The 14,400-nt window shown below is 45.2% G+C and overlaps 1 protein-coding gene across 1 annotated transcript in view; it reads left to right on the top strand.

Annotated features, from left to right (window-relative positions):
• ALKBH8 (alkB homolog 8, tRNA methyltransferase) overlaps positions 1 to 14,400 on the top strand; it is a 66,299-nt gene that overhangs the window by 20,083 nt on the left and 31,816 nt on the right. Inside the window, exons 5-7 of the mRNA XM_040426269.1 lie at positions 237 to 332; positions 5,667 to 5,771; positions 7,967 to 8,037. Of these exons, the coding sequence (XP_040282203.1) occupies positions 237 to 332; positions 5,667 to 5,771; positions 7,967 to 8,037 (272 nt within the window). The remainder of the gene's footprint in view (positions 1 to 236; positions 333 to 5,666; positions 5,772 to 7,966; positions 8,038 to 14,400) is intronic.

Below are 14,400 nucleotides of genomic sequence, written 5' to 3' on the forward strand. Positions count from 1 at the left end.
CTGTTGGCTTCTCCTGGCTGCTCCTCCTGCTTTAGTACAAACTGATTAGCTCAGTGTCTGCAGGAGGGGTATTGCTGAGAGGAGGAGCTAACACTTTTTTTGCCTAGTGTCGCCTCCTAGTGGCAGCAGCAGCAGCTGTTCCCACGGTCTCCTGTGTCCCCCAATGAACTCAGCGAGAAAAGGATTTCACAGGTAAGCACAAAAAATCCTATTTTTTCACTTAAATCTACTTGCAGACCAGAAGTCACTAAAACATCGGAGGGTGAAGCATTATGGATATGAGTTCCGATATGATAATAACAATGTAGATAAGGACAAGCCGCTACCTGGAGGTGAGTTTTAAAGACCTGGGAGCAGAAGGAATTTTGGTTGCAGTGAGTATGGCTCCTGTTAGATACGCACACTTTGCTTTATATAAATGCCTAGCATCGAACAATATTTAGTTTTTATCTAAATTGGTTCTGTACCCATTCTTTTATTTTTCTAGAAGTCAGAACTCCATTTTCTAAATGCAGAGCTCCAAATACCTTGCATAGATATAGTTAAAAAAGCCTTCTGTTTGCCTGCAACGGAAGCTCAAGAGCTGTGCTGTATGTTTAACAGTATCCAGTAAGCTCCTGAGCTCCCTCTAGTGGTGACTTCAGACTGGCAGCATGGTAAAATAAGATCCGTATGCCATAATACTGCATATAGACATATAAACAGGGGTTTACCCCTTCCTACGTACATGTACTTGACCATGATTGTACAAGTCACAGCAGATGGGCCCACCTAATTACCTCTTGGAGGGCAGCTGCCATCCAGCCCTTGCATTGGGGACCGCAATTGTGGTCCCCAATGCACGGAACGGCTGCACAACGGCTGTGTGCATGAGGCCAAAAGGAAAAGAAATCCCCAGGAGTTAAAATAAAGTTTACAATAAAATTATATAAGGACGCAAAAGAAAAAATACTTCAATCATGATTTATTTTTTTAGAACTACCATGTTTTTTTGCTCTTTAAGACGCACTTATCCCCGCGTCTTATGGAGTGAATACTGGTGAGCGGTTTCATTATGGTGTGTCTTATGGAGTGAAAAATACTGTCGTTTTTAATTCAATAAAATTAATAAACTTTAATAATCATCTACCTATTAGATATCCCTGTTCTCGTAGTCACCCAGGAAATAGTTATTTAGTCACATAATTACAACAGCATACAAATATCCCATTGAAAACTATGTTGGAGTTTCCTTTTGCATTGCATTCTGTCATAATTTTAAAATAATGCATAAATTTAATGTTAACTTATTTTTACTCCAAAATGATGTGTAAAAAATCTACAACTGATCCAACAAAAAAAATTGGTGTCAGTAGCTAAGTAGACATAAAAATGAATGTTTTGGCCAAGAGATTGTGGTGGGTTAAAGTGTAAAATAGCTCAATGAGAAAGATTAAAATCAATCTTTATTTGATTTCTATTAAAACCTAGAAACAACATCCAGAAAACGATCTGGTGATGAAAAGGCTATTGAAGGGGTCAGAGTGGGTGACATGGAAGAACTGGATTAAAAAAGTAAATTCATGTGGGCTACGGACCTGTTTGGAAGCTTAGTATTATTATAGCATTCTCCAGTTCTCTGACAGCTCATAAACACTTGTTTGATAATTTAGCTTAACCCCTTAGTGACCAAGCCTGTTTGGGCCTTTATGACCAAGCGTTTTTTCTTCCTTTTTTTATGGTCTCGCTCCAAGAGCTATAACTTTTTTATTTTTTCATCTATATAGCTTTATGAGGGCTTGTTTTTTACGGGACAAGTTGTAGTTTTTAATGGCGCCATTTTGGGGTACACATAACTTTCTGATTAACTTTTATTAACTCTTTCTGGGAGGGAGATGGGGAAAAATAGCAATACTGCCACTGCGTTTTTACATTATACATTTTATGGCGTTCATTTTTCGGTACAAATAACATAATATCTTTATTCTCTGGGTCAGTACGATTACAGTGATACTAAATACTTATAATTTTGTTTACGTTTTACAACTTTTTTTGCAAAAAAACACCTTTTATTAACCAAAAAAATGATTTTGCATTGCCACTTCACAAGACCCATAACTTTTTTTTTTTTTTTTAAATGGAATTGTGTGAGGGCTTGATTTTTGAAAGACTACTTGTATTTTTCATTGGTATGATTTTGGAGTAAATGCCGCTTTTTGATCGCTTGTTATTACGTTTTTTCAGTGGAAACTAAGAATAAATTCGAAATTCTGTCTTTTTTTTTTCTTTTTTTTTTACGGCGTTCACCATAGGGGATAATTTATGTAATATTTATGTAGTCCCGGTCGTTACGGACGCGGCAATACCAAACATATGGGGGATATTTTCTTTTTGCATTTTTTTTCATTGAAAAGCGTATTTTCAATGGAAAAAAAAGCATATTTTTTTATTTAATGGAATTTTTATTTATTTAATAAATGTGTATTTTTTTCCTATTTTTTTTACTACTTAATAGTCCCACAAGGGTACTATAATATACAGTATTTTGATTGCTTTTAAAATGTAATGCATTATCTCTATAATGCATTGCATTTCAATAGCAGTGCTATTCAAACATTGACCAGCAGGCTGCGCCAGAGAGGCACAGCCTGCTGGAGGTACCGGAAGACAGGCTCGGGGCACTGATCGGAAGCAAGGTAAGCTTCCCAACACATCAGCACCCCGCAATCGCATTTTCGGGGTGCTGATGGGAGACAGAGGGAGTCCGCTCCCTCTGTCACCACTTTACATGCAGCGGGCGCCATTGCGCCCGGCATGTAAAGGGTTAAACAGCCCGGATCGGCACTCCTGCCGGTCCAGGCTGTTAGAGCAGGGACCCGGCTCTCATGTGAGAGCCAGGTCCGCGCTCCCCGCTGCACGGGGGAGCCGTGCAGCGCTTAAACTGGGCCGCCGTAAAAACGCGGCAGCCCAGCCTAAGGCCCCTTAGTGACCGCCGTAAAAACACGTATGGGTGGTCACTAAGACTTTTTTGATCACTTTTATTACCTTTTTTGGGAAGTAAGGTGGGCAAAATTTAAATTTCATCATAGTTTTTTATTTATATATTTTTATGGAGTTCACCGTGCGGGTAAAGTAACATGAACGTTTTATAGATCAGGTCGTTACGGACGTATTTTTTTCATTTTTAATCAGTGATAAATGTGTTTTTTGATTTTTACTTTTTTTTCACATTTTTTTTAGACCCAGACCCACTTGGTTCTTGAAGATCCAGTGGGTCTGATGTCTGTATAATACAGTACAGTACACTATATAGAGTACTGTATTTTCACTTTAGCAGAAGTCTAATCAGCACCATGGACAGCCTCTGATCAGTACCATGGACAGCCGGACGCCTGTGAAGGCGTCCGGTTGCCATGGTACCCATCACTCGCTGCCACAGCAGAGCAGTGGGTAATGGGTAGGTAGGGGGGCCCCCTCCCTCTCCCATCGGGGGCTGAAAAGGCACAGCAGCCCCCGATGGGAGAGGGAGGGAGCTCCCTCCCTCCTAACCTTTTCCATACAGCGGTCCCTACGGACCGCGGCATGGAATGGGTTAAACGCATGGCGTCTGTGCCAGCACAGATGTCAGGCGCTTCAAGCAGAGTGTCAGCAATGTGCTGACACTCTGCAAACCGCTCGGCAAACCGCTTGCTGCGATCGCCGCCATGGGGGGGTCACAGGACCCCCCGCCGCATTTAGCCAAGGTGCCTGCTCAATGATTTTAGCAGGCACCGTGCTCCGATCACCGCCCGCCGGGCGGTGGTGATCGGAACTATACATGACGTACCGGTACGTCATGTGTCCTTAAGTACCAGGACAACATGACGTACCGGTACGTCATGTGTCCTGAAGCGGTTAAGATAAGTAGAATGCAATAATAAAAATATGCCCCCAAAGATGTCCATAGCCTTTAAAGGGTTATTTTCCCTGAGACATTTATAGCATGTCCACAGGATAGATGATGGGTGCAGATCTCGCCTCTCTCTAGAATATCACATCTCACCCTGCTCCGCTCGCCGCTGCATCCAGGCTACGAGATGTGGGTGAGTGTTCGGAAACGCTTACTATGCTGTGCTTTTTACTTAAAGGCTATGTACACCTTTGGAGGCAATTTTTGTTTATGATTGCATTTTACAAATTTTTGGCTAAAAATCATATTTTCATTTGGCCTTTATTAAAAATATTTATATTTATTAAAAATATTTTCTAAGGCCCCTTTTACACGGGCGAGAATTCCGCGCGGGTGCAATTCCATTATTATAAGGGAAAATAATAGCATTCTTAATACAGAATGCTTAGTAAAATGTGCCTTGAGGGGTTAAAAAAATAAAAATAAATAAATTCACCTCATCCACTTGATCGCGCAGCAGGCATCGTCTTCTTTCTTCTTCTTTCAGAACCTGCAAATGGACCTTTGATGACGTAATCGCATTCACCACGTGGTGAGTGCGATTACGTCATCAAAGGTCCTTTTGCAGGTCCTGAAAGAAGAAGAAAGAAGACGATGCCGGCTGCGTGATCAAGTGGATGAGGTGAGTTATGTTTTTATTATTTTATAACCCTTAACTGACATTATAATTAGCATTCTGTATTAAAGAATGCTATTATTTTCCATTATAACCATGTTATAATGGAAAATAATAAAATCTGCAGAACCCCAAACCCGAACTTCAGTGAAGAAGTCCGGGTTCGGGTCTGGGTACCACATTCAGTTTTTTCTCACGCGCATGCAAAACGCATTGCACTCGCGCGGAAAAAACTGGACATCGGAACGCAATCACAGACAAAACTGACTGCAATTGCGTGCCTACTCGCGCGGGTTTCCCGCAATGCACCCTGAACGCATTCGGCCCTCACCCGCGATGCCTGTGTGAAAGAGGCCTAACTGTGTGACTGGTACTATCACTTTGTGCTGGTCATCTAATAAACCTTATCTGTAAACTGCTTAAGAGGTCATAAACACTTATTTAAGCCACATTCTAATCAGTAAGATAGAACTGAGCTATAATGAGTGTTTAGGAGGTCAGAGATCGGAGATGAGGAGTCCGTCAGCTCCCCAGATGACGGAAAAGACAGAAAATCTACAGGCTGCTGCTAGAGCATGTCAGCTCTGCACAGAGAAAAGGGCTCCTTATTGTTAATTAAGGTAAATTGAAAACATGATTTTTAGCTCAAAATAAGTACAATGCAATAATTTAAAAAAAATTGCCTCCAAATGTGTACACAGCCTTTAACTCTCATTCACCTCTATGGGAGTTACAGAAAAATCATGGCTCAGTATGCTTGGCTGTTTCTATAAACCCAGCCACTACTTGATTCTTGAATGTGGGGCCAGTGGGATATAGGGTGAGGCAGAAGGGGGTTCTAAACATAGTTGCAGGTCTCAACTCTGGGATCCACACCTATCAGACATTTATAACATGCGGAAATACCCCTTTAATCTTTGTAAGTTATATATACCTCAAAATCTGTGTAGCGGTCAGAGAATGGAAATGAGGATGTTTCTAAGAAGAGACTGTGAAATTCATGGAGAATTGAAATGCTAAATATATTAGAAAGTTTAAGAACTTGTCATTATTCATTAATTCATCTCTGTACAAGTGAGACTGGATAACACCATTTAATGTCTTCATAATTTCTTTCTGCAGGTCTTCCAGAGTTCTGTAACGTGTTGCTGGAAAGATGTCTGCATCAGAAGCTGATAAAGAATATGCCGGACCAATTAACAATAAACCAGTATGAGCCCGGGCAAGGTAAGACGTCAAATACTTCTGTACAAGAAGCTATGGAGGCAGTTGTATGTCAGCATGACCTATCCTCTAGTCATCAGTCCCGGGACCCTGATCAGCTGTTTGAGAAGGCACTGGTGCTCGCAGTAGCACCGCAGCCATCTCTCAGCTCACCAAGCACAGCACTATGCATTGTAGTGAATGGGGCTGAGCTGCGCCTAGGCCATTTGACCGATGAACGTGACATCACATGACCTAGGTTAAGCTGTGAGAAGGCCGCGATGCTACTGCAAGCAGCAGTGCCTTTTCAAACAGCTAATTGGCAGGGGTCTAGGGTGTCGGATCCCTACCGATCAGATACTGATGATCTATCCAGAGGAAAACCCCTTAAAAGTCTCGGAAAACCCTCATTGGTTGCTTGATGCAAACAGAGGTAACTAGGAGCAGCACACTATATGTGCATACTCTGCTCTCCTTAGTGTAGATGCCCAACGGCATAGGTAGGTTTAGAGTAGGACCTGCCCTACTGAGACCACCTTGGCGCGGGTAGGCGTCACCAATATGTTTTGATTAAAATATATTGGCTGAGAGTCTCAGATTTTATTATTAGAGTGAATATTTAGTCCATATATAATGTTTGCATCTATTGTGTTAGTTAGGGATCGACCGATTATCGGAGTTACCGATATTATCAGCCGATATTCATGATTTTTAAAGTTATCGGCATCTAACCTTGCCGATAATGCGTCCAGCGTGCTATCACAGAACTGATGTCAGCGCGCTCATGTTCCCTCAGCAGCACAGGGAAGAAGGAGTCACTCTCTCCCTCCCCCCTGTGCCGCGCTGCCAATGACGGGAGGAGGAGGGGCGGGCGCACTGCGCCACCAGTGATAATTAACGTCTAATACAAATACAGGAGGCGTTGCCCAGCCTAAATGACAGGAAGCTGTCATCAGCTGCAGTTAACCCCTCAGGTGCCGCACCTAAGGGGTTAACTGCTGCCGCTGATCGCAGCTCCCTGTCAGAGGCAGGGTGCCGGCTATGTGATTCTGCGCCGACACACCCGCCTCCTGTTTTAAACGTTAATTATCATTGGTGGTGCAGTGAGCCCTCCCCAGTATTAAAATCATTGGTGGCGCAGTGCGCCCTCCCCCCAACCCCCTGTATTAAAATCATTGGTGGTGCAGTGCGCCCCTCCAACCCCCCCAGTATTAAAGTCATTGGTGGCAGTGGCCACAGCGTCCCCTCCCCTCCTCTTCATTGGTGGCAGTGGCCACAGCGTCCCCTCCCCTCCTTTTCATTGGTGGCAGTGGCAGCTTCTGATCGGAGCCCCAGCAGTGTAATCCTGGGGATCCAATCGGTTACCATGGCAGCCAGGGCGCTACTGAAGCCCTGGCTGCCATGGTACTCTCCCTGCTGCTGTGTGCACTATGCACAGGGCAGCAGGGAGAGTGTCCTATTCACCCTAATAGAGCTCTATTAGGGTGAATAGGAAAAGGGATTAAAAGATCCCAGGTTCTAGCCCCTAAGGGGGGAAATAATTAGTAAATAAAAAGTTAAAAAAAACACACCAAAATATTAAGTATAAATTACCCTCTTTCCCAATTTTACATATAAAATATATAAACAATTTTTTTTTCTTATAAATGTTGCCATGCACATCTGCATATTCAATTATCATATCGTGCAGGATGTTTTGTATCTTTTTCTGTGATTTTTGGTAAATTTATGTTTTTAAAGGGGTGGCACCTTCAAGTGTGAATGCGCTCCTATTATCTGGGGAGTAGCATTCTTGTGTGATTTTGCTTCTCCTATCTAACAGGCAGCCTTGATTAGCTGGTACATATATCTGTGCGTCCTCCTCCTCTCATTGGTTGCTGGATGCACCCAGAGGTGACTAGGAGCAGCACACTGTATGTGCAGGGCCTGCTCTCCTGAATATAGATGCCCAATGTTATAGACAGGTTTAGAGTAGGACCTGTCCGACTGAGACCACCTTGGCACGGGTAGGCGGGCACAGATGTGTTTTGATCAAAATAATTTTGTTGAAAGTCTCAGATTTTATGATATTAGAGTGAGGGCTTAGTCCACATATAATGTTTGTATCTATTGTGTTAGTGCATTATTTTCAGAGCCCTAACTTACCCTTGGTGTAACGGAAGATGCCAAATAAACTGATTGCTCAAGAGTGGTCATGTGGTTGTCTCACTGTCTCCTAGGTATCCCACCACATATCGATACCCATTCTGCGTTTGAAGATGAAATTGTCTCTTTGAGCTTGGGATCAGAGGTAACAAATTTATTTTGAGGTAACCAAAATTGTATTTCTATTCAGAACTGTTGTACTGGCGGTCTGTGCCTGCCGCCATCTTCCACTTGGGCATTGCCATAGGAGTCCTCACCTTGTTGATTGGTCTGTTCCCCTGGCTGCCCGTGCTCGCCAGCATCCCTCTGTTCTTTATCCTCACACAGGCTGCGTCTCACTGCCTTTAGGGCTCTCTCTCTCTTTTTCTGTCTGTGGCTCTTAAAGGGCCTATGCTTGTGCAGTAAGCTGCCTGCGCTGACCTTGGCTTGACCCTGACTACTGTTTTGCCAGACCCCTCAGAGTTTCGCACCTCGTGGGTCAGCAATCCACTGAACAGAGACTTCTCCAAAAGGTATCAGCCTGGTGATTCCCTTGCAATGAAGTCCAGATCCCTGTGTAGGGGTTAAAGGGTGGAGACCAAGGGCGCCACTAAGATAACACCCTTTGAATTAGACCCAAGTCAGATGTGTTCAGTAGACACAGCAGATTCACATCCACTTTGTAACAAGAACGTGTTTTCTATCATACATGAATTCGTGTGACAGGAGATATTCTTTTTATGCAAGACTAATCACTAGGGATCGACCGATTATCGGTTTTACCGATATTATCGGCCAATATTCAGTATTTTGACCGTTATCGGTATCGGCATCTATTTTGCCGATATTCCAATAAGGTATGGGGAACACAGATCGCGCTGCTCTCAGCGCTCTCCGCGTTCCCTCAGCAGCACAGGGGAGAAGGAAGCAGTGTCTCCCTCCCCCCTGTGCTGCTGCCGCTGCCGCCAATGAGAGGAAGGAGGAAAAGAGGAGGGGAGGGTTTATGGCCACTGCGCCACCAATGAAGAGAAATCTCTCATTCATTTATATACAGGAGGCGGGAGCTGGCTGCAGAATCACATAGCCGACTCCCGACCTCTATGAGCGGAGGCTGCGATCTGCGGTAGTTGACCGCTCAGGTGCCGCGGATCGCAGATCCCCTCTCCCCTGCTCCTTCGATCGGAGCCCCAGCAGTGTAATCCTGGGGCTCCGGTCGGTTACCATGGCAGCCAGGACGCTATTGAAGCCCTGGCTGCCATGGTAAACTCCATGCTGCTGTGTGCACAAAGCACAGACCAGCAGGGACAGTGTGAGCTCCTATTCACCCTGATAGAGATCTATCAGGGTGAATAGGACCAAGGGTTCTAGTCCCTAAGGGGGCTAAAAGTTATTTTTAAAAAAACCCCACCAAAATATTAAGTATAAATGTAAAATAAAGATTTACAAAAAAAAACCTACACGTTAACAATAAACATATTCATTTTCAGCAGATTTGTGTAGGATTTTTTATTTTTTTTTTCAAAAATAAAAATTCCCAGAATATCGGTATAAATTATCGGCTATCGGCCTGAAAATTCACAAATTATTGGTATCGGCCCTACTAATCACCCACCAGGCAGTTGATTGTGGGGGGTACCATCATTCTATATTGTTGTGCAGATCAGCTGAGATTGATCAAACAGCAACAGTTTATACTTGGTCAATCAGGCAACCAAAACAGTGCACCCTTTATTTTGGGCTCTTCAGCAGGGTATATGTTAAGGTAGGGTCACATTATTACTGGCAGACGGCCACTATGGCATGTTGACCTTCATACAGATGCTGGATATCCTCCTTTGGCTCTTTCAGCTTGCACCTCTAGTTCTGCCAAGGTGGTTGTTGGCTGCTGTACATGGGAGTTCTCTTGCTCCATCCAGACCCAGACATTCTTGATGCGGGAGAGATCTGTGGATCAAGCTGATCAGGGGAGCTGCTTTATACCCCGAAGAGAACGTTGTGTAGGGCAGGCAGTATGTGGACAGATGTTATCTTGTTGGAACACCACGTCTCCTCGTCTGAGACATACCGAAAGCTGGTCAATTGTCCATCCATGTATACCAGAACAGCTAATTGCTCCCACCTATGACAACTGGTGTTGGTCCTATGTGTCTCCAGACTATGCATGATGGCAGTAGGTGCCCTCCAGCCATCCTGCAACCTCTGATGCGGTCATCATTAGTACCAAGGCAAAATCCGCTTTCATCACTCAACACTATTGTTTGCCATTTATGCCTCTGTGTGGTTCCTCGTGGCACCAGTGCAGGCGCTCTTGGAGCTGATGAGAGGTCAGTGGCAAATAAGCTACTGGAGTGCACAAATGGTGCATGTCTTCATCCAGCAGCCATAGTGAACACTTCAACAACATCCAAACAGCAGTCCTGTAAGAGAGAAGATGAACAACAGTAATGCCAGACAAAAAAAGTCTGTGGAGCATCTGAATGTAGAGTAAGGACCTTTCTCGCTCGTATCATTGGGGGACACAGAAGACCATGGGGTATTGCTGCTGCCACGAGGAGGCGACACTAAGCAAAAAGTTTTACTTCCTCCCCTCAGCTATACCCCTCCTGCAGACACGGAGCTAATCCGTTTTAGCTTAGTGTCCGTAGGAGGCAGACATTTTTTTTCTGCAGGTCTGCCAAAGCTTTTTCATTTTAATTTTCAATTTTTTCAGATTCGGGCTACAGGGTCCTCAAGCCCGCTGCTCGTTCCCCACCTCTGGAAGTCAAGGAGGAACAAGGGATCTCAAATCCACTGTTACCAGCCAGCTACAGTGTCACCTTATATACTACTCCTGGAAGTCCCCCCTGTTACCGGTGTAGCCGCTATCGCCAACGGGCAGCACTTTGAGGAAGGTGACACTGCTGGACCCAGGGTGGGCAGAAACCGTCTGGGTAAGTATATTACCTGCCTCCCCCCGCTGGCCCCCCTGTGCCTGAGCCCCAGCCCGCCCGCCACCTCCTGTGTTCTCTTAGTGAACACAGGAATATATGTTGGTTCGCCCTGGGTGCGGTAGATAACCCTTAACCCCTTTCTTCCTTGTATCAGATGATTCTCCGCTCCCACCACCGATCCCCAGCCCCATTCCGGCCCTGCGTTGCATTCCCGGCGGTCGTATGTATCCTGGCGGCCGCCACTTTTCTCCTCGGGCCATCGGTTCTCCTGTTCTGGCCTCCTTGATTCCCTGCTTGCGCTCCCGTTCCCTCCTTGCCTGCCGCCCCAACCGGAAGTTCTTCCGGTTGGCCTCGCCTGTACTCGAGGCCCCGGCTCTGCGGCCTACATAGGCCACATCTTCAGGACTGTTTAAGGGGCTATCAGAGTGTGAAAAATTCAAAGATCTCCTGCCACTCACTTTCGCGGGGACGTCCGTATGTCTTGGTATGTCGGTGACACCTCCTGGCATTGTATTTATGGTGTACCTGAGGCGCTGACTGACAGATACTCTTATTCCCTAAATCGCTGTCATCTGCCCATACCATGACATGCTGTGGCTGATGGGTTTGCTCACTTCTAGTGGGTCTTAGTACAGTTTTCTGTGCCTGGTATGACCTGCCGATTTCTATGGCGCTGGCCTAGTGCCTTCTTCCCTTCACATGTAGTGCATTGCCTCTACCATCTACTATGGTGACAGTAAGCATTACCTCCTTGGGGAGTTTGGGTATGCACAATGTGAGTTGTCTGCATTGCTCCCCTCACCAGGTAGAGTGGTCGTACTGTCCTTGTTGTCACCCCTAAATGATGGTTCCCTACTGAGCCGCTTCAGCCCCTTCTATTGCTCCCCTTCCGCAGGGCAAGTAGTTGCACTTTCGCCAGATACTGTTTCTGGCTGCACTGCTAGTTTCCATAGCCATTGGGTTCTCGTATGCCACCTTTCTGCTGTAGAGTGCCTGTAGTACCGGGTAGTATTGGTTCTGTTACCAGTTTTTTTCGGGGACTTTGTGGCGTTCGGTGTCCACACTCCCTTCCTGGCGCAGTATTTCTACCAACTCTGGTTCCTGTCTGGCCATTTTGTGCATTCCTCAGATAACCCCATTCTCTTCTTTAGGCGGGGTTGTTCCGCAGTGGCGGTCAATAGTGTCTGATGAGTTTACCTTACCCTCCTATTTTCCTCCGTTTGGCCTAGGTTCTTCAGCTTCCAGGTTAGGTCTGCCAGTTCAGGCAGCCTTCATGGAGTATCTGACGGCTTCCCTCCTTTCTAATTCTGGAATTTAAAGTCCTCCTCTACCTACCTCTACTTATCACATTCGCGTTCCCCTTGGAAAACACTCTTATGCAGCAAATTCCTTGGCCATAGGTCTGAAGGGGACGTTTTTGTTGCTTCCGGAGGGCACTCTTTTCCTGCCAGGTTACTCCCCACTTTTTTTTAGTGGGTTTTCGGTCGGTTTCACTGCCTTGTTCCCATTAAGTATCTTCACTCCCTCAAGAATTTTTTCTTGTGGGCCATTTTCAAGCCTCACATCCAGGTTTTCTAGCCCTGACTTGTTTGTCATGGTCCCGCTGGATTGTTCTTCTCTTCTGGCAGCCTGGTATGGTTTTGGGGCATTGCCTTCTGGCACCCCTACTTTGTCCCCTGTAGGGGGCAAGTTTTTGTCATATCTGCACTTCGCTTGCCCTTGCTGTCCAGACGCCATGGTCAATTCGTCTTCTTCCAAACAGTTTTCCACTGAGTGGTTCCTTTTTTTTCTTCTCACACCATGTTGTGTCTGTTGATGGCTCTTGGGTGTTTTTTTCCCGGGGTTCTGACCCATGGATATTACTTCCTTAGAAGTCTTCTGGATACAGGCTAGGTCTCTCTCTCCGCTCCGTTTGTTCTGGTGATTGACTTGTCTTCATTCTTGTCCATCTTGTGGATACGCTGTGTGCTCTCCACTTCTTCTGGAGTTTCCTAAGCCGTGACATATATTCCCTGGGCTGTTCTTTGTTCTGCCCAGCCGGAGCCTCTGCGTGTTCAGCTGCTCTCTGGCTGGCCTTCCTAGGAATGGTTCTACCTGCCCTTTTCAGGGTTCCGGGTGTGTCCTCCCCCACATTTCTGTGTGGGGCATTATGACTGGCCTTGGATTCGATAGGATTTTTTAGGCTTACCTGTATAAAATCCTTTTCTCGCTGAGTTCATTGGCGGACACAGCTCCCGTCCCGTATGTACATTACTGGGGCTCTTTGATGGGTCCCTCCGGTTCTTGATTCTGACCCATCTCCGCCTTTCTCCCTTGTTATTGTTTTCTGTTGGCTTCTCCTGGCTGGTCCTACTGCTTTCATACAAACAGTGTCTGTAGGAAGGGTATAGCTGAGGGGAGAAGCTAACACTTTTTGCTTGGTGTCGCCTCCTAGTGCCAGCAGCTATACCCCATGGTCTTCTGTGTTCCCCAATAAACTCAGCGAGAAAAGGATTTTACAGGTAAGCACAAAAAATCCTTCATTGATGACTACATGTAACAGACTCCAGCATTGACAAGTTGTAAAATAGCCTTTTTGTTTACCTTTTTTTCATTTGTCAGTAGTGTATTTTCTCTCCCGATCCCCTTCCCTCCAGTGCAGTTTGGAAAAAGGTGTTTTGACCCACTACCCTGTCATCATTGTATACCAAGCAAATAACAACCCGGCCCTGTGAGACCCACCTCTCTAACCAACGGTGGAGGTCAAGAGGGCGGAGGGTATTATTTTCTCCTAAAACATTTATGGTTTACAAATAATTTCAGGGTATTTATATTGTATTTTCCCCCTGCAGTTTGCAGCAGATTATCTCATCAAGAACAGTTTTATCCAAACTTTATCCTTTTTTTTCCCTTGTTTGAACTCGGTTTAAAGTTAAAATGACTTTCTATGCTCCAGCAAATACATTGTTTATTACCAGCATGTGAACGGGAAATTATCATTGTGTTTGCCAGCTAATTTCAATAATTGGGAAATGATACACGGCTTAGCTTCACAGAGAAAGATAAATACCATTTCCTCATTTTCTCCCATTTAATATTGGCAAACTAATTAACTTTCATCAGAATTAAAAAGTTGTTTCTGCCAGTGCTTCATAGTGCAGAGACTTAAAGGGGACAAGGTGATGTCTGGGTTTATATATTTCTTATAAAAATGTTTAGCACCTAGACCCTCAAATCAGATTCCAATCCTCATCAGACATCCGATCAGACCCCAGTCTTCATCAGACCCCCCAATCCTCATCAGACCTCAGATCAGACCGCCAATCTTTATAAGGCCTCAGAGCAGACCCCAGTCTTCATCAGACCTCAGATCAGACCCCCAGTCTTCATCAGACCTCAGATCAGATCCCAATCCTCATCAAACTCAGATCTGACCCCCAATCCTCATCAAACCTCAGATCTGACCCCAAACCTCAGATCTGACCCCCAATCCTCATCAAACCTCAGATCTGACCCCCCAATCATCTTCATCAGACCTCAGATCAGACCCCCAATTTTCATCAGACCTCAGATCAGACCCCCAGTCTTCAATCAGACCTCAGATCAGACCCCCCCAATCA

The sequence above is a fragment of the Bufo bufo genome, chromosome 3, assembly GCF_905171765.1.
Source record: "Bufo bufo chromosome 3, aBufBuf1.1, whole genome shotgun sequence".
Lineage (NCBI taxonomy): Eukaryota > Metazoa > Chordata > Amphibia > Anura > Bufonidae > Bufo > Bufo bufo.